Source organism: Ptychodera flava, chromosome 6, assembly GCF_041260155.1.
Source record: "Ptychodera flava strain L36383 chromosome 6, AS_Pfla_20210202, whole genome shotgun sequence".
Classification (NCBI taxonomy): Eukaryota; Metazoa; Hemichordata; class Enteropneusta; family Ptychoderidae; genus Ptychodera; species Ptychodera flava.
Window position 1 is genome coordinate 40,796,216 of NC_091933.1, and position 21,145 is coordinate 40,817,360.

The 21,145-nt window shown below is 35.9% G+C and overlaps 1 protein-coding gene across 22 annotated transcripts in view; it reads right to left on the reverse strand.

Moving 5' to 3' along the window:
- Window positions 1-21,145, reverse strand: part of LOC139135804 (voltage-dependent L-type calcium channel subunit alpha-1D-like) — a 169,733-nt gene that overhangs the window by 41,021 nt on the left and 107,567 nt on the right. For 14 of the 22 annotated variants that reach the window (XR_011553038.1, XM_070703516.1, XM_070703518.1 and 11 more), the window contains exons 5-21: window positions 17,883-18,001; window positions 14,855-15,007; window positions 12,570-12,751; window positions 11,912-12,015; window positions 11,399-11,514; window positions 10,971-11,027; window positions 10,241-10,261; window positions 9,420-9,455; window positions 7,194-7,287; window positions 6,499-6,659; window positions 5,934-6,159; window positions 5,373-5,583; window positions 4,618-4,738; window positions 4,107-4,350; window positions 3,465-3,492; window positions 2,677-2,743; window positions 537-690 (exon numbers count right to left, since the gene is read on the reverse strand). Coding sequence is in view for 21 of the 22 variants with exons in the window: in XM_070703516.1 (XP_070559617.1) it covers window positions 537-690; window positions 2,677-2,743; window positions 3,465-3,492; window positions 4,107-4,350; window positions 4,618-4,738; window positions 5,373-5,583; window positions 5,934-6,159; window positions 6,499-6,659; window positions 7,194-7,287; window positions 9,420-9,455; window positions 10,241-10,261; window positions 10,971-11,027; window positions 11,399-11,514; window positions 11,912-12,015; window positions 12,570-12,751; window positions 14,855-15,007; window positions 17,883-18,001 (2,094 nt within the window). In the remaining variant the exon portion in view is untranslated. Of the gene's footprint in view, window positions 1-536; window positions 691-2,676; window positions 2,744-3,464; window positions 3,493-4,106; window positions 4,351-4,617; window positions 4,739-5,372; window positions 5,584-5,933; window positions 6,160-6,498; window positions 6,660-7,193; window positions 7,288-9,419; window positions 9,456-10,240; window positions 10,262-10,970; window positions 11,028-11,398; window positions 11,515-11,911; window positions 12,016-12,569; window positions 12,752-14,854; window positions 15,008-17,882; window positions 18,002-18,090; window positions 18,204-21,145 lie in introns of all 22 variants that reach the window. The other 8 variants (XM_070703513.1, XM_070703530.1, XM_070703524.1 and 5 more) reach the window with 5 other exon arrangements.

A 21,145-nucleotide genomic window follows, 5' to 3' on the forward strand; every position in this document is an offset into this window, starting at 1 on the left:
ATTTTCTCTGGTACATACAGCATATATTAGTTTTCCATACAATGTTGAACATTTACCAACACCTCATGCACGAGCAATTCATTGTCCATTTTAACATTAATTAGTAGAGATACCTCTCATCAACTCTTCCATTGTATACAACTCAATCCTCTAATACACAATGAAAGTGTGCTGCCCGACGTTCAGTAAGATCAAACTTCACAACTGAACTCAAAATTTATAATTTAATCACAGCTGAACTACAAAATTTATAGCAAAAAATGGCTGGGATTTGTAATGACAGTTCTAAATGAGAGCATTGGATAATGTCAGGATACTATGCAAGCTCAAATACCCGGGTAGATGTGGTATAAATATACTGGATCATCTGGGCATTAATCCATGACAAGTACATGTACTTAGCTAACTCTTTCTCTAGCACATATTTTAACAGCCCATTATTAAAAGCCCATTTACAGGGTGAGGTACCCCTTCACTACCCACAAATAGGATGAAAATTCAGTTTGTTTCCAAAGAGTAAGAGTACAGATGCATACCTGTTTGTATAACTGAATACAAATAATGAATTGCTTTTAGGCATAGGCTGTTTCTTATCGGGAATGTTCAATTCTGATAATCGTCGGGGTCTTGCTCCTCCTGAAACTGATGTAGCCGTTTCTTGATCTTCTTCCTCTTCTTCTTCATCGTCTCCTGGAAACAGCATCAAAAGAAGAGAGGGTCTTTTATTGATCTTTTGAAATTATGAGTTAACACATGAGACATCACCTGTCACTGAAGAAAATTACACTTAGTCTACTATGATCTGGTCATCTTTTTTCATGGCTCTACTTGTTGTAAGCAGAGAAACAATTTGCACTCTATTAATATGCATTAATATCATAGTTGATTTGTAGCCATATTTCTTGTTAACATAATTGTGATGAAAGTAGAATTTCTGGAAATGGAGATGGAAAACACAACCATCATAAGGATCGATACACCAAATTACAAAAGATTATAAATACACATCAAAAACATCTATACAGATCCTTCCTGCAGAAGAAATAAAGTATCTTCTAAGACATTGTATGTTTGTTACAGTATTGTCATAGGCGCACGGTGAATTTTAAAATCAATTATCTGAATTTTTAATGTTGAAACATGCATTTTATTAATAACTGTGAAAACAGAAATCATGCGGACAGCTTTTGAGACATACTGTGAGCAGCGCCCAGAACACGGCTGTGGCCGCTCGGCTGTCTTGTACACATTACTCTAAAGGTACGAAACTATTGGGAAAATAATTTAAATAAAATCCGTAAAATAAAACGTTGTTGGCAACCCTGGGGATTCAAACTTCTCTGTGTTGTCGCATGCGTGGTACTAAATCGATCGACTGGGTTCTTGAAACACAAAAACTGCACCGGGCCATGTAATTGCTGGTAAGTCGCTAAATTTTACCTCCGGACAACTCCCGTGACACCGCCATTTTGATCAGTACGAATAACAATGACGTATTGGTTTAAAATGAAAGTATGCGCATGCGTCAACTTCAAGCTACACACTTTGAAAATGGCGCTGGCACGGGACTTGTCCGTAAAATAATATTTCGCTAATTATCAGCCGTAGATAGGGCCGATGTTGACTTTACAAGTTAGGAAGCCGATCGATCGATTTTTGTAAGTATTCCCTTGATTAAATTGAGGTTTGAATCTCGAGGATGGCCAATAACCGTTAATTTTGTCTAATTTAAAAATTATTTTCCAAATAGTTTCGTACCTTCAGAGTAATGTGTACAAAACAGCCGAGTGGCCACAGCCGTGTTTTGGGCGATGCTCACTGTATGTCTCAAAAGCTGCCTGCATGATTTCCGTTCGCACAGTTATCAATAAAATGCATGTTTCAACATTAAATTTATAGACAAGTGATTTTAAAATTCGCCATTTGTATAAAATTAGTAACGTTAACAGTAGAGCTGAGCGGCCACAGCCGTGCACGGGTCACTGTTCGCTATATGTCTCAATGGCTGCCCGCACGCTTTCCGCTTGCACAGATTTTAATAAAATGCATGTTTCAACATTAAAATTACAGACAAGTTATTTTAAAAGACGTCGTGTGCCTGTGGTATTGTATCACTGCACAAATATACGCTGGAATTTCAGCGTAAATGCAACTGGCCTGATTTAGATCACAGAGTGAATGACTTCCAGGAGATACCACTCCAGCAAATCTTTGGAATAAAGACTTGAAAAGGTCAGCTGTTGAAACTTGAAGGACAAATGGCTCACTTTCGATTTTTACTTGGTGATTACTTATTGAATACACTACCACTGGAAAACAAAATGAACATATCGGACCTTAAAGCTATGAAGATTAATTATAAAGTTTGAAAATTGGAGGCCTCTGTACTAAACATTTTACAATCATATACATTTCAGCCTTGTTAGCTGTAACTCTTGATAGATTTTTAACATTTTTGTTGTTTGAATAAACTTCCAAAAATCCTGCCAAATTGCCTTGTACCATTCTACTGGTCAACAGAGTTTTCACTTCATATTCAGTGTTATTGCTGGCTTCAAAGACATTGTATTACCTTACCATAATTCATCTATTTGAAACTTTACAAAATGTTACTGATATTGTCGCTTTGAAAAAAGGACCAAATGGTAGTGCTATTGTCACTTAAATTATCTATACCTGGTACGGTGTGTGAGGCCTTCCTACCATCAACTTCTTCTCCATCATCACCATCATCAATGTTTAACTGAAAAATTCAAAAGTTGAGATCATGTAGTATATGCGACTGCTTAGATTACCTTGTAGGCATTTGAAAAACCAAGAGCTTCTTTAATTTCAAAACATTTTGAAATAGTACAATGCCATGCTATTCCTGATTTTGAGAATCTGCCACTAGCAGGCACAATTTGACAATAACTTCAATGTATCTGGACACTAAAATAGGAAGCTCTTCAGTTCACGATGCAGATCTTCACACTAAATATCAAAGCCATAGACAGTGGTTTTCGAGTAGTAGGGCAGCCATACATACATTATTATACATACATACATACATACAGATAGACAGACACTAGGGCAGCCAGCCATATACATACATACATACATACATACATACAGATAGATATACACTAGGGCAGCCAGCCATACACAAATGTAGATACCGTCAGACATTCAGATTTCACCAATAAGACAAGCTCCTATTGTCATAGAAATGTGACAAAATGAAAACTATTGATTAGGTCCAGTATTGATTTATGTCATCATAAATTTTAGGCAGAAATATTCTGTAGCAGAAAGGCAAGTCAGATAGAAATCTTGACAAACAACTATTGTCTGGCTCTGAGTGAGACTTGCATTATCTTGATTGCCTAGCAGAAATAAATCTGTCTATAAAGGCGTGTCTAACAAAACATTTATTACATGTACATGTGAATGCTTGTAGAGAAATATTATTTCATTACCCTTACCTTTGTTTCTGCGATATCATCTTCAGGTCTGTAAAATAATAATATAATTACAATGGTCATGTGATCAAATTTCTGAATGGGTTGGCGAGCTACATTGTAAGCTGAGCTCTTGTATGAGATCACCAAATGACCTACGACATGCCACATGCACACCACATGCATGAATGGACATTTATTCTACGAAAATAGACCCAAACAGTGATGAGTAATTGCTTACTGATTGATTTCAAACTTTCAACATGTAATCACAGACCCTCTACATATAAGAGAGACCGTGACTTAATCATGAATATTCACTTTCTGAAAAATCAACACGTATCCTTCTTTACAAAGTAGCTGAAGAAAACCTTAAAACAATAAAAATGTTAAATATTCCAAACGATTAGAATGCTAAAAAAGACTTCTAGAACTGTTACAGGGGCATAACAAGTTTTTATTTTTTGATATTTCCCCATAAAATGTTTTATGACAATTTGACACTGGTTTAGATTGAAACATCAACCCAACTGCAATCTGCCAGACAGATTCTGCAAAGAAGAGCACCGTGCTCTGCTAGCATGGTGACACCTTACTCCAATCTTTTTACACATGAACAAAAATACCTCTGACAAATCAAATGTCCAACATTCAGAATTACCTCACCTTTTGCCATCTCGGTGGTTCATTTGTGGGCTACCCTGTGATTTGTTGTTCCCGATAGCTTTCCTGCCCCTATTAATTCCCGGTGGGTCTACTCCTGGTGGAAGCTTATCATCTTTTGCACGTGATCGTCTGATGGATTTCTTCCGCTCTTTCTCCTCTTCCTCTTCTTTCTCTAAGGCAGTGAGGCTTTCTGCATCGGCAAGATTGTCAACAGCAATAGCCAAGAAGACATTCAGCAGGATATCTGACAGGCTTTGTTCAGGAAACATAGATATTTCATGTCTCTACTTCGTAAAACCAACAGTTAGCTCAAAAGAACAATTCCCAGAGAAAGCCAAGACAGTTTACAGATGTTGTTAGTTGAATTTGAGATGAAATAGTTGACCTGTTTTAGGTTGACCATGCAATTACATCTTCAAATTTGAAGTACTGCAAAGACGATTTCTCTTCAATTTATGACTTGTCCTCCTTGTCCTTTGTTTTTGTCCCAATGTTTGACATCAAAGGATACAATTACCACATATAAATAAAATGATAAAATAAGCACTGGCTAAAAAGCCAGCAGAACTGACTCCTCCGTATGCTTCAATGCCATCGTACATGACTTCATTCCAATCCTCACCAGTTAAAACCTGTCAACAAAATTGAAAGACATGATCATAAGCTTGAGGAATCTTTATCAGCCTTATAATGACTCTACTTCAACTCTAACAAATTAATAAAATTACATAGATCATTTTTCCCATACATATTTCAGGTTTGCTGGAGTGTTTTTACATTGCATTACAACCAAACATTGTTCAATTGATTGTTTTTGAGGCAATATAACCAAAAATGAAATATATAGGTCAAGCCTATTTTATGTTATAGGAAGAGTACAAAATGCATAACTACACAGCTAGTATAGTGAATGGAAGAATACTGATAAAAAAAACCAAGAATGTACAAGTCATCAAGACTTCTTAAGGAATACCGGTATATGGAACAAAACATCCATGCCCATTTGACTTCAGTGTAACATTTGAGCCTTTAAATTGATTGGTTCTTTTGTTTTGATAAACATATTTATTGGAAAATACATTTGAAAATCAAGCATGTCAATATTGTTCAGTACAATATCTATTTTGGGCATTATGTTTTTGGTTTCTGTTTTTTTACATATTTGTTTTGACTGCAGATCTTCAATGTTTAGCAAGCATATTTGTGTTGCTGAGCAGACTGTGGCTACAAACATTGAGAAATGAGCAAATCAGAGGAAGAGCTTACCTGGAATACTGTTAGCAGAGACTGCCAGAAGTTGTCAAAGTTACTTCTTGGCTTGTACTCAGTTTTATTGAAATTAAATCGACCACCAAAGACTTGCATTCCCAGCAAAGCAAATATCAAAATGAACAGAAAGAGGAGAAGCAACAGACTGGCAATGGACCGCAGGGAGTTGAGCAGAGAAGCCACCAAGTTACGGAGTGATGCCCAGTACCTGAAATATTCATAATTCAAAAAATGCATGAAAATTAGTATGATACGATAGATAAATCATTGGATGAAAGAGTGTTAAGATTAAACCAGATAGATATCTTTCTATCTTGTCATTAAGTCACAATGGACTCTGGTTCAGGAATCAACTTCTGGAACTTTAAAAGTTGATAGAGCTACAGACATACAGGATACTTCCCTTGCTTTTGTCTATTTCTGGAGAAACTATACGGGTCAAAAAGAAATCACGTTCACTACATTGGAATTTTTAAAGTAACTAACCAAAGATTGGCTAGGAATATTGAGAAATGGAAGAAACTGAAGTCATCAGAAATGACAACATCTTGTTCTTACCTTGTTGCTTTGAATACTCTCAGAAGACGAACACAACGCAAGACACTGATACCGATGGGGTTTATTAGCTCTGCATAGATAAGCACCATTTCAAGAAGACTACTACACACAACAAAACAGTCAAACCGATTGAAAAGTGATACGAAATAGCCATTCACACCTAAACTGTACATTTTGAGTAACATTTCTATGGTGAAAATCACTACAAAGCAGAGGTTGGCATAATCTGAAAGAGAACACAAACAAAAGAACATAAAGCATTTTTTTTTAAAAATACTTTCCAATTAATTGCATCAGAGAAGGAGAAGCCTAGTTCTTCAATATATCAATTTTTTGAAAATAAAGATAAGTGTATACAGCATATATATATTTTGTCATCATGAATTTGTCAATACACTTCCTTCTTTACTTTCTTTCAAAATGGGCGTATTTGTCAACAAATCTGACTTTCATTGAAAATAAATTTGATAAAAGTATGATGCATAATTCCACAATAAAACCTGATGAAGTATAGTCATTCTTCCTCTGGTCAGATTATATTTTTTTTTTATTCGAAATGACTTACTCTGAAAGCTGTCCAACCAGGGGTCTTGATTGTAATGCTCTGAAGCTAAAGTACATGTATTTAGAAAAACCATAACTATAACTATCCAATAGATTGCTTGGGACTTGACGGCTTGTCGACAAACCCTTCGACATCGTCTGTTCAACCTTCTAAAATGTTTTCTGAAATAACAGTAATAAACAATGAATCAGATGAGTCTTTATTTTTCCATGAAATTTCCAAAAAGCATGTGTTCATTTGCAGATCAATAGACATTGGAATCATATTGCACCAAAACATCATGAATAAAAACAAGGTTTGTTTATTAATTTTTATCAGTCCCCTGTTTTAAGATACAACAGACGGAAGCAGGATTTGAGCACACAGATGTTGAAATTCATACGGAATAACAAAATTTTTATCCTCATGAGTCATGCAAACTATTAAATATTTCAATCAATTGTGTGGAAAGGCTATTGAACCAAACATGCAGTCTTGTGCATTCAATAAAGAATTTACTGGGCAATTAGACGCCATTACTAGTGGTAATTCTGCAAATGCAACCACCAACAAATGGAGAGAACAAACCAAAAAACTACAACAATACATGTTTTGATGATAAAACGCTGTGCTGTACTATTCATAAATCATGATCTGGTTTTGTATGCACCGTCATCTTCTGAGATGATGATTATTGCTTTGCAAAATAAATATACCTTTTCTTTTCTATCCATGATTGTTGTTGTATTTCACCACTTCCCAGTTCTTCTGTTTTTTCAGATGAATCTGTTTCACTCATTGGCTTAGGAACTATTAAAAAAACAAACACATGCAGAGACGTGTCAGGACAACTTTAAGAATAGTTTATAATGTTGAACACATCAAAGTTGTACATTCTTCCTGCAAGAGGCAAAAGGAAAGCACTGTTAAATCTACCGGTACATTTTATCACACATAGCTTCTGCAGGCGTTATGGGCAGGTGTAATGAAAACATGTAAAAGACATTTGAAATCTGCTTGACTGAAATCGACCCACTTCCATGAAACTTAATTTTGAAAACACAAAATGAAGCAAATATGCTTATCATTTTTCATTTTGCTTTTGAAACCTTATACATTGGAACTTTCATGAAAAGCTGTTCAAATTTTCCCTATTGATCTTAGAATGTATTACTGTAACAATGAAATAAACTTAAACATATTTGTAACGTTTTGATAAACGGTAATATTTACACCTCTTTACCTTTCAAAGCAAAGTTTCACAGTTATTTACATGTTTCCATGGCTCTCATCGATGTGAATGAGAGATGTATAGGTAGTGAAATGGTTTTGACACACAAGTCAATGTATGCTATGTGAGGTCTTGAATAGTGGATAGAAATGTACATCTGGTATGTAAAAAGTGTGCTTTTTAAAATTAAAACATCATAATCAGTGGAGTGGGTAGAAATATATATATTATGTATCTTTACTGAAAATGAATACATAAAACATGCCATGGAACGACAATCAATGGTAGAAAACATATATAAGCAATTACAAATCAACAAAAAGTGCAGGTGTGATTATACAATTCTAATAGTACTAGAGTGTGTGGAGGTGTGAAACACGGACATTACACATGACATTCATGACTTGTAATTCTGCATGGAACACTACATGTACTGGTCTGATGGACTTGGTCTGCATGGAAGAAACGTGCACACAGGATTTGCAAGTCATGAGTAAATCTCATTCTTCTAAGAAAACTTGCTTTGAATTTTTGCAGATATGTCATTAATTCATGGTTGTGAGAGAAGTGTGAGAACTGCTCAGGTTGAAAACATTGCATTATTATCACCTCTGATATATGTGTAAGTGAAATATCTTGCATTACAGTTGCATTTCCTGGGAATGTTGGTTGTGTTTTGGCGCTGTGAAGGTACAGATTGTGCCTTGCAAATGATAGACTTACACTCTTAACCTTTTGATCACTCTTTCCTAAAAAAATATTGAACCATTCTCTTTCAAAACCATGCAAATTTGGTAACAGACAAACAAATTATCTAACATTTATAAACATTTGAATTCAAAATGGCCGCCATTGACAATATAACAAATGGCCCATGACAACTAATTGAAACAAGTGATAAAGACTGCTACCGGTTAGCAAATCTAAAGGAACGTAATATCAGTTGGGCTGACAAAATATGAATTGTCCATTTACTATATTAACATTTTGTGTGTTGTAGTTGGAATATATTCAGGATATGTAACAGACAAGACTGTACAATGATATTTCAATGGTGAAAAAATCCAGGGTTTGTTGTGGTATGGCCTATTCATTCAACATACACATTGAAAAAAAGTAAGAAATTGAACCTGGATACAATTTAACTTGTGAACGTGTAACCACAGAATGTATAATACGTCATCTTCTCTTTTACCAGACCCATGTCTAATGAAATAGCTGTGATATGTCATTATTGCTAAAAAATATTCATCTAAATAATATGTAAAATATGCACTTGCAATATATACTATTTATTTGGTCTTGCAATATCTGAGTGTTACACACGGGTATTGCTATTTGGAGAGGTTTTTCACATAAAAACATTCACAGATGCATGATATGGGGGCCGCAAGGCTTGGCAAAGCATCTTTGGCAGTAGTTCTTGGGATTGAGTTGGGAACGTGACCTTACATAATGGTGGACAACTTCTAATATGAAAATGGTAACATAAACTGAACAAACACAAAGCAATTTTCTTTTGGATATACATATGTACATTTAACAAAACAACATAATGTAGATAGTCTCTTGAATTGAGGACATAAATGTGTGCTACAGCTTAATGCTAACAACAAGGTGGACAACACTAAGGTATATCACAGCCAGGTTAAAAAAGGGATGCTTGGTTTCCATACAATACTTGGTTACATTGTGTGAGTGATCTTCCTACCTTTTGTTGTGAGTGTACCAAACCGTTTCCAAAGAACTGAAAGCATCGCAGAAAAAGAACAAAAATACACCAGAGAGATTCAACTTTAAGCAGTGTTAGTATTTCAAGTTAGCAATTTCCTTAGAGATTAGAATTGTTGGCAAAATTATTAGTGAACAAAGCGGGTTACAAATTTCAATGCAAGTATAAAGAAGCACAACATATTTTGTAATCTGTTGAAACATAAATTACGTCAAATGGTTAGCCATACTTTAACAGTAATAGTTACACACATGAGACTTAAAAACGACTTCTATGTATTAATTTTGTTATAAGAATTTCACACGGCTAGATGGATAGATACATGTACAATGGTTTCAACGCACTGATCACACCCTTGTACCTACTGGACAGGACAAGCCTACCGGTATCCTTTAAAACAATCTGGAGACAATGAACTTTTGAATCCATGATCATTGTCTGCAGGTCCAATCATATGGTTTGAAATACATCTTCATAGATGGGCTACAAAGATTTTTGTGTTGTGAAATAACTCAGAAAAAATGTTGACCAGAAAATGTAGATGGTACAAGAATGTACCCTAGGTTTTTCTCTTCCATTTTGGATCTTCCACTTGTGCAATCATTTGAAGTGTGATCATGAGTGAACCAGTTAAACCTATGAACACATCTGCACTGTTATTTTGGAGGAAAATATCATGTATAGGAATGGAAGGGATAAAATATGACAAAACACTGAAGCTGATGATGTACACCAATTGATTGGGGAAAATGTAAGCAATCAAATGACAGCAAGAAACTGCTATCAGCATTTACTCATACCATAAGTATTGTAATACAATCCTAGCAGGAGAAGGAGAAAAACCAATGGAAATGTGAGCATAATGAAATGTAAATTATGAATATATTTCGGTCAATGAAGGCATGTGTCTGGGCAGTTTTGCTAACAATACTTGGTAATTTGTGAAAGTGTTCTGTATTTACGGCCTGTTTGGCAGGACCAGAGGATAGGTATGCATGTTTGGCTTGATGTATTGTGACTGTTGGCCAAAATGACGAAGTTAGTTATGCATTCCTGGGAGAATAGCACATGTGTAAATGCTTGAAATCCCTCTGAAACCAGTATAATATTTAAGTGATTAATCTTGATCAAAAGTCTTCACCGACAGAATAAAAATGTGTTATCAAAGTGGTAAAAGGCTTGGACCAAAATTATCTTCCAAATTGTAGTACTGACTGGAACACGTACAGGCAACAAATAATGGGGATCGGTGGAACTGCAGTAAATAAATATTCACTGTGAACAGAAATACATAATGAGAGACAAACAGAGATCAAAATGTGAAATAATGAATTGAAAAAGTGATAATTTGCCTTGGGTGTTCTTGGATATTGAAAAGATAAAAAGACCATGCTGTTCCATCTGGTTTTTGTGAGGAGATAACGAGTAGAGGTCAAGGTATGTTCTGCAATTTGTGAAATTTTGCACAACCATGGCAACATTTCTGTGCCTGAGTGTGTAGATTATAAAATTGCCATGGAAACTGCTTACCATGTTTAGGAGGAGCACCAGCTTCAGGTTCACTCTCATTGTCAGGGTCTAAATCCTCTGTTGATAGAAATTAATGACAATAAAATATGTTATATACATTGCTAGCAGTCACAGTTCTTCAATCAACTCGCATACAGAAAAGCTGCAAGCAGTGTTATACTGAGTACAGTAGGGGCGCATTCCTGATGATAAGATAGCAAGCAGCTGATGTAATATTTTTTCTTTGCAATACAGCAGTTATGATATGTATACTATACATCCTAATCACTACACTCACTTACCAGGGGGCATTTTGAAAGGTCTTAAAATAAACAGCAGGTATCATTCATTTTGGTGTACATATCTTTCACACTCAACTGTATAAAACTGAAATGATTCTATTCCATGGACCAGCAAACAAAGTAGGATTCATATGAAAGAACATTTACCTGCTTGAGTGATCCAGTCCATGTAACCCTTCACATCTTCTTCGATTTGTTGTTTTTCTCGAAGTTTTTGGAAGTCCCCTCTTGCTTTAGCTTTTTCTCTTTCTTTGGAAAATTCACTGTGATGAAGAAAAATTGAATGGTACTGACGATGACCTGCTAAATCACAGTTGACGACTCTTCCATTAAGAAATGTAATCATTCCAATTTCTTGCACTTTCATTGGTAATTAACGCACAAGAAGTGAACTTTGGTTTAAACCCCACAGAGATATTTAAGAACATATAGAGACATCCAAACGAATACAATACACATGTTCTCAGTCAGATTCAGTTACATTTGAGACCATAAATACATCATTAAATTGTGATATCAGAGAATTGGAGCATATGTCAGGCGTACGGCTACAGCCAATAAAATGTATAAATAACAATCTGTAACATCTTCTTTCACAGCATAGTCAGCTTCGGTTTTCATTGAAATCTTTTATCATCAGATACAAGATACATGACTCACCCACTAAGTACACCCACAACCAGATTAAGTACAAAAAAAGAGCCCACGATAATAAGACTAACAAAGTAAATCCAGGGCCATGCGTTGCCTATTGCATCATTTATCTGTAAGAGAAAATACAATCTATGGTAACCAGTCTTACAATTTATAATTAATTTATTTTCATTACACACTGATGACTTGATGTTTTAGGCATCTTTTCCAAAAATCTGCTTTGGGTCATCAAATTTAAAATATTAATACACATAGACAATTTTACAAAAACAATTTTAAAAAAGTTGTGAGCACTGATAAACATCAGAACAGCTTGTCATATTTTCCCTAAATACCCGACATGTCAATAAAATTATATGTTAAAATAAATGGATGCACCTGATGATCACCGGGCCCTCCACTGTGGAAACAAAAGAGTTTCCATAGGGGGTGTACTATCTCTTTTGACACAACTGAACCCTCCAGGATTAAGTTGATTTACAAAATGGTCAGTATGGGTACAACCTTCTTCAGTCTTGCAGAATAAATTGGATGTCATTTGTTGTTCACTGACTCTTTTGAATTCATATAGTTTAATGTAATTTAATCATATTGATGTACCAGTAAATTCATTTGAGTAGTTTTCAATTATTTATTCATCAATCATAAAACCAATACAACTCACATCATATAATACTGCTGTCCAGCCCTCCATTGTTATGCACTGGAATACTGTTATCATGGCAAGGCCAAAATTGTCAAAATTTGTAATTCCAACATTGGGGCCCTCCCAGGGACCTCTGCAATGGAAATTTTCTCCACAACTAAAGCCTTCTCCACATGGATGTGGCTCTTCCATGATTCTCCCTGAAGAGTCAAGCAAAGAGAATGTTTAGCCTATTGAAGTTGTCATTACACATTTTGTATAGCTCTCAAGCATAGAGCATGCTATGTTAAGTTATCATCCCTTGTTACAATCCAACAATATTTTATTTTGAAACTTTTGATTGGCAATATGTATTTACCAATTTTTCTGAAGATTTCTTCACATCCATTAATTTTTTATTTAAATTGCAATAAATTGAGGCTTCTGTTTTGCTTCTTATTAATAACAAGTCATCGTTGATGACACAGTCCCCACTTGTTAATGGGTACTTTGATTACATGTCCTAAGAGGATAGAGTCCTCTTCATTAATTGAGACATGCCCAAGTTTTGGCTAAGGACACGAAAAAATTGTAACAAAATGGCTGCCATGCAGCCATATTGGATCATATCAAGAAACAAATTGACATACATATGTATGACATAGGTTAATGTCCTTGTACCAACTTTGAATAAAATCGGTTAAGATATGCCTTAGAGTATTATGGCCCTCGACAGGAAAAAATCGTAATAAAATGGCCGCAAGGCAGCCATATTGGATCGTATCACATAACAAATTGACATGCATATGTATGACATTAGTCAATCTCCTTGTACCAACTTTGAATAAAATCCGTTGAAACATGTCTGAGTTATTGCTCTGTACATGAAAATATCGTAATAAAATGGCTGCCTAGCGGCCATATTGGATCGTATCACATAACATTGATGTACATATGTAAGACATAGGTCAATGTCCTTGTACCAACTTTGAATACAATCGGTTGAAACATGTCTGAGTTATGGCTCTGTACATGAAAATATTGTATAAAAATGGCCGCCTGGCGGCCATATTGGATTGTATCACAAAACAAATCGACATGCATATCTATGACATTGGTCAATGTCCTTGTACCAACTTTGAATAAAATCGGTTGAAACATGTCTGAGTTATGGCTTTGTACATGAAAAAATCGTAATAAAATGGCCGCCTGGCGGCCATATTGGATCGTATCACAAAACAAATCGACGTGCATATCTATGACATTGGTCAATGTCCTTGTACCAACTTTGAATAAAATCGGTTGCAACATGTCTGAGATCTGGCTCTGTACATGAAAAAATCGTAATAAAATGGCCGCCTGGCGGCCATATTGGATCGTATCACAAAACAAAATGACGTGCATATCTATGACATTGGTCAATGTCCTTGTACCAACTTTGAATAAAATCGGTTGAAACATGTCTGAGTTATGGCTCTGTACATGAAAAAATCGTAATAAAATGGCCGCCTGGCGGCCATATTGGATTGTATCACAAAACAAATCGACGTGCATATCTATGACATTGGTCAATGTCCTTGTACCAACTTTGAATAAAATCGGTTGAAACATGTCTGAGTTATGGCTCTGTACATGAAAAAATCGTAATATAATGGCCGCCTGGCGGCCATATTGGATCGTATCACAAAACAAATCGACGTGCATCTGTATGACATATGAAGTAATCCTTGTACCAAGTTTGAATGAAATCGCTTCTTGCATCTCTGAGATATCTGCGTGAACGGACGGACGCACGCACACACGCACGCACGACGCACACACGCACGGACATGACCAAACCTATAAGTCCCCCCGGACGGTGTCCGTGGGGACTAACAAATTACTCTTGATGTCTACAAAGTTTAGTTAATGAAAGTAAAAGTCATATTACTGAACAGGATAAAGCTTTGGCATCCAACATTACTTATGTAACATGCCATAATGAAGTATTTATCCTGCCAGGCCTGTCGGTTCCCCAGCTGCAAAGTCAGTAAAAATGGATATTGAACCAAAACATATGTATACTTTCACCTACTTGGCAAGTTATGTTACTGTAGGTTAAATCAGTAGAATGATATTTACGATATCGGTCACTCTTTTAAGGGCCCGCTTCAAAACATTCCAGTCTGTGTATACACATTGTACATGTTGTGCCTCATTGGTTTTAATCACCTTGATCTGTTAGTAACACATGAACTTGGCATGATAAGGATTAATGAAAGCAGAGTCGTCAAAAAACATAATACAAAAAAATCATAAAAACAAAGTGAAGGTAATATTCTTACCTGTTTCGTTGTTAAAACATGTTTGATGCATTTTCCCTGAGAAAAGTTCTAAGCCAATAACTGCGTAGATCATTATAACAAAGATTACTAAAAGGGCGATATGTAAGAGAGGCACCATCGCCCGCACAATTGAATTTAACACTACTTGTAAACCTGTAGATGTAAAAAGAAATAGAAGATGGATCAGACACTGACATTATCCAGATAGTAAATATACACGACAGCCTGAGATGCGGCAGCAACTTCATTTTAATGCATCTGATGCTTTTGCCTGAAACCTCCCCATATAATGCATCTATCACTGCTGATCACATGGTTGAACGTTTTTGCTTTCTTTCACCTGAAATTTTTAATTTTCTCCTGTTGTCAAGTTACTATAGATGAGTAGAATGATCTGTGATTGGCAAATATAGACAAAATTGAACTGCATAACATGCTAGTCAATACTTAAATATAACATTCCAATTCACTGTCAGTTATTGTAAAAGACTAGACATTTTTATCGATATAGGATGTGTTTACAATTGAGTATAATGTGAACCTGAAATGTGAGTTTCAAACAAATAATTGCAAAACAGAAGTCACTCGGACTACAGCAGCTACTCTTCTATTAAAATGAGGCCACAATTTTTTCATGCAAACCTTATTGCATAATATTGTTGCTAGCTTACAAATATAGCAAACTGGTCTGCAACTGCGATGTTAGAATATGGAACACAAAGAGCACACAGAACACAGCTGCAATCTTTGGGAATACAAGTATGTGACAATTGGGAATTATATTGTATAACGTCCATGTAACTAGACAGGGTTAAATTACAGGGATTTCATACTTGGCCAAATTAAACATACACATATGTCAGATCTCAACCTGCAGGGGACTTGAATGTAGCTGAGAGAAATTACCAGTAAAACACTTTTAACGACGTTTTCTGTAATATTCCATTACATCTAGAGGTTAAAATGAAATCTCATTTTGTGCAAAACTTAGTGCATTTGGATTGTGACCTTATTTGCTTAACTATTGAAAAATGTTCTCATTTTGCAAAGATAAACAAAAATAAAATAATGGTTGCAGCTGCATTCAAGTTTCATAGTCACACCCTGGCTTTGATATATGCTGACATTAGCGGCAACATGATTTTCAAAGGAGAAACCGTCAAGAAGCTACAATCTGTCTACTACATGACATATAGTATTATAATATCTCCCCCTCCCCCCCCAAAAAAAAATTCAATAATTCATAATAGTGGTAAGATTTTCAATAATGGTACAAACTGCTTGACATTCTGTTCATGTAAGTTCAATGACAGAGTAGATCAACGCAGTTACTATCCTCCATTAGCTCTTCTCAATACAAAAACATGGTGTATACAAAAAACTTCATAACATTTAGGAAAATATATTTTAAATAGGGAAGAAAAAATGCAAGAGAAAGACAGGAAGAAAGACAAAAAATATACATGAAATCATCATATTGAAGGTTGCAAAAAATTTTCATCAACTGTACAGGGATAAAGGCAGGACTTAATTACTTTGTAATAACACAGTAAGAGAATTGTCATGACAAATTGGATATTGGACAAATTTTTACTTTCAGGAAACTATGGGAACGGTCTCTACAACTTTATAGGATTTATATGTAAAAGATGTGTGGTTTTTAGCACAGAAATACAGTCTTGATTCTTAAAAAAACTCCAGACTAGGCTAAAGATCCACGGCAAGTGACCATTGGCCAGTGACCATAGGCTGTGACTCTTTCCTCATGCCAATTTTCAAGACCACATGCCTTTGAATTTTTGTACCCTACTTTCTCTTCAAGTATTAACCTGTAAATACCGGTACATGAGTGTTTATGTCCTTGACGTATTCTGGACCAAGCGTACTGCTAATAATCTGCTTGTCTTGGGGATGGTTTTTGTCATCAATGATTGGAAACATACCATGAACTGAGATTAAATTGTTATATGGTTTGACAAGCATTCTATAATGTTTGCCAGTATGTGTGTATCTGTCTACTTGGAGATGTCTCTCTGTTTGATCATTTGCATCTTCTAAAGTTCAATGTCCGTAAGTTGTCCAGGGGCCGGGTCCTTATATTACATCAAGTCCTGGTGAAAGTAAGTCAGCTTTCTTCGTCTATATATGTGATATCACTCTGCTTTCTTACATTTACTGGTAACATCAATTTGCATAATCTAAATCAATACAATAGCATAGATGGCATTCACATGACAATGGAGCATAAATACCGGTATATGCAAGCTGTTCTTTCAGCAGCTACAATGTGTAAGTTAATATGTACATAAGTACATATCTACTACATATAAATTTTGGTAAGTTCATAATTTTGTATTCTTTTGTCATCAGGTGCATGTGTCAGTTACTCTGAACATCTGAAAGTCAATAAGTGACTGACGTTGAAGTCTGTTGGGCAGTCTGAATATAAACTTCTTTGTCTGCCACATTTTAGGCTCTGTCTATTTTACTCTACCATACATGAGGGTCCATTTGCTTTGGGGGCCAACAACATCCACTTGTGAAGTCATACTTTTGGTGTGCATGAATGTGAAATGATTGGTACTCTATCACTGAACAGGCTGGTTGGATTTGGGAAAGACAATATGGTAGCAAACTTTAGTCTTTACATGACTTTCAGCCAGGTTAGATATAGCTCATTTGTTTAATAATATCACATTCATCTACGGTTATCATTTTCCAGCTGCTAGTAATTGTTCACATGCATTAATAATGATGAAAGGGGTTTCAATTTTCATCTCCACTTCCATGGAGTCATGCCTCAGTTATTAATAGTAGCTATCCTTGGGTCGGAAAGACTTTGGATCAGTTAGATTGAAGCATATATTATGACTAGATTATGAGATGAAGGTGACCCCTATGGGTTAAAGGGCACTGCACATGCTCTATTAATTGCTAGCAGAGCACATCAAGCCTTCCCAGATTTTTTTGGCAGGTGTTGAAATGTGCGATGATGCCATGATCCAGGACGAGGATGTCGGGTACTTACTGGGAACACCCGAGACCAACCGTAGTGGCCTCAGTACACGGAAAGCTCGCAAAGCCTTCACATCAAAGCCGTCTTGTTGTGTGGCCAAATTTGCTTTATTTAAACCTTCACTTAATATTCTGTGGGTAGAGAGAGAAGAAGGGGAAATCATGTACAGGAAGAATCCAAAGGTAGAGATAGACAGCGATGTAATGGACATGTAACTTACTCGGCACGCCTGTTATTAGTCTTAGTGGTCTCAGTACACGGAAGGCCCTAAGAGCTTTCACATCAAAACCGTGCTGGTCCAAATGAAAAATTTCTAAAATAATGCTAACAATTCTGTAAGGCAAAAACGTCATAGATTAGTACGCACACTTCAACAAAAAACTCACACAGAAGTTGAACCAAAACATTCAATGAGAGATGCAGGTACATCAAAGAAAGAATAAAATGCAGGTATTGCATACTGATAATAAAGATATCAATTTGATTACAAATATAGGCATAGAAAGGAATGGTGAAAAAATATACTTGTTAGAAAAGTTTCTTTTATATTCTGAGAACATACCCATTCATCAAAAATAAAACAACTTTAAAGATTACATCAGACAAAAAGCAAAGCATGCATTTCATTCAACACTGTCCTTGTAAAATAATAAAACATCGTTGATGACACAGTCCCCGCTTATCCATTTTGTTATAATCTTTTGTGTTTAGGAAGCTGTGGTCTAGGTCGCTTTGGAATGACATCGATGCAACTGTTGCATCAGGCCTGTGACTTGCATAATAAAGTTATCTGAGGAACATTCAATAAATGACTCATCTCTGCCGGTAATGACCACTGAAGGAACTTTTGATTACATCACACATATGATGCCCTCACTGCCTCTAGTGTCATGACGGCACATACTATACACATGGTTTGGTGGAATTTTCGAAATGCTATGGGATCGGGTATGTTGTTGTAATCAGCCATCAGCCATTTCGATCATATAATGAAACAAATTAATGTGCACAAGAATGCAGCCATAGTATTTTATCTTCGTATCACGTTTGAACAAAATCAGTCCATCGAGAGACAGTGACCTATGTTTATGTTTCAAAGACATAAAAAAATCACACCAAAATTGAAATCAATGGCTGTCTATTGACCATATGGATCATAGCACAAAATTAGTAGACATGCATATGTATGCCATAGTACTTTATCTTTGTACCAGTCTCAACAACATTGGTTAAGGAATATTTGCATATGATTAAGCCTCAAAGACATGAAAAAATCCAAAAATGACCATCGGGCAGCAATATTGGAACATGTCACGAAGTACATTGACATGTATGCCATAGTGCTTGATCTTTGTGCCAAGTTTGGACAAAATGGGTGCAATGACCTTTGAATTACGCTTCAAAGACATGCAAAATTCCAACAAAATGGCAGTTCTGCAGCCATATTGGATCCTATTGCAAGGTTAATTGATACACGCATATGCATGCCATAGTACGTGCTTTGCCTTTGTGCCAAGTTTGAACAAATCGGTTCAAGGATGTTTGAGTTACGGTTCAAAGACATGAAAAATCGCAAAAAAATGGCCGCCTGTCAGCCATATTGGATCATATCACGAAATAAATTGGTGTTCATATGAAGGGCATAATGTTTTGCTTTTGTGCCAAATTTGAACAGAATCGGTTCAAGGATGTCTGAGTTATGGTCCAAAGACATGAAAAATCGCAATCACGCCCATATTGGATCGTGTCGCAATATAATTCGACATGCGTTTGTAGGCCATAGTGTTATGCCTTTGTGCCAAGTTTGAACAGAATCGGTTCAAGGATGTTTGAGTTACGGTTCAAAGACATGAAAAATCGCAAACAAAATGGCCGCCTTGCGACCAAATTGGATCGTATTGCAAATAATTTGACATGCACATGTAGGCCATAGTGTTATGCCTTTGTGCCAAATTTGAACAGAATCTGTTCAAGGATGTCTGAGTTATGGTCCAAAGACATGAAAAATCGCAACAAAATGGCCGCCTCGCGCCCATATTGGATTGTATCGCGAAATTATTTGACATGGATATGAAAGCGATAGTGTTATGCCTTTGTGCCAAGTTTGAACAGAATCTGCTCAAGGATGTCTGAGTTATGGTCCAAAGACGTGAAAAATCGCAACAAAATGGCCGCCTCACGACCAAATTCGATCGTATCACAAAATAAATCGACGTGCATCTGTAGTCATAGTGCTATGCCTTTGTGCCAAGTTTGAACGAAATTGGTTCAGCAGTGTCTGAGAACTGTTGATGACGGACGGACGGACGGACGGACGGACGGACGGACGGACGACGGACGCACAGACGGGACCCAATCTATAAGTCCCCGCCGGACTTCGTCCGCGGGGAATAATAAAACACTTTACTTTTATCAATGTTATATGGCTATTTTTTCATGTACACAGAAAAAATTATAAATGACTGGAATTTCATCTTATTACTTGGGATGGTGATATTTTCTGCTGATATTTAAAGTTCAGAATATTTGTTACAACCAAAAATGGAACATTCCATTACTGAACTTTAAATAATTTCTTTCCTGGTTGCAAAAATTTATCACAAATATATAATGAAAGGAAACGTTAAAGAGAAGCTTGGAAAGTATTTGACAATGAGATACAGCTGTGTATTGAGTAATTACTGGATTAGGCTTGGAACTCTGTTCCTAAAGTTACCTATCAGTGTTGGCAGCAACATCATACTAACTAAAAGAGCAACACAAAACAGTATGATGTCTGGAAACAAGTACTGGTATAATGCTCATAGGATGCACATAAATCAGCAGCTATCAGTTATTGTGAAATGATATAAAAGACAAAATAATTAAAACAGAGAAGCTACAAGATCAATCAGTCATGGAAATACATTTAGGAATGGATTATTCAGCTTTGGATCCAGAGATCGATTCTCAGAAACAGGCGAATGTGGTGATGTATGAAAGCAGATAGCCTTCCACCATAGACTGTAGAACTCTAAGAAACAAGAAGGACAACTGATAGTAATTTTGGCAATTTATTTTCTTTGACCTAAACTGGGTTATCATCTAAGGAAATGAAGGCAAGTTCAAATATCGGTTCTATCTTTGTTAGCAACACAGGTTCTAACGCATTAATGAGTTTACTGTAAGATGCAGGTGACTGATATCTTTGCTTCATGTCTTTGCATTAATGTGTTATCTCATAGTTTCCTGCATGAATTGAGTTGACTTCATGTAAATATGCCCAAAGAATGAAA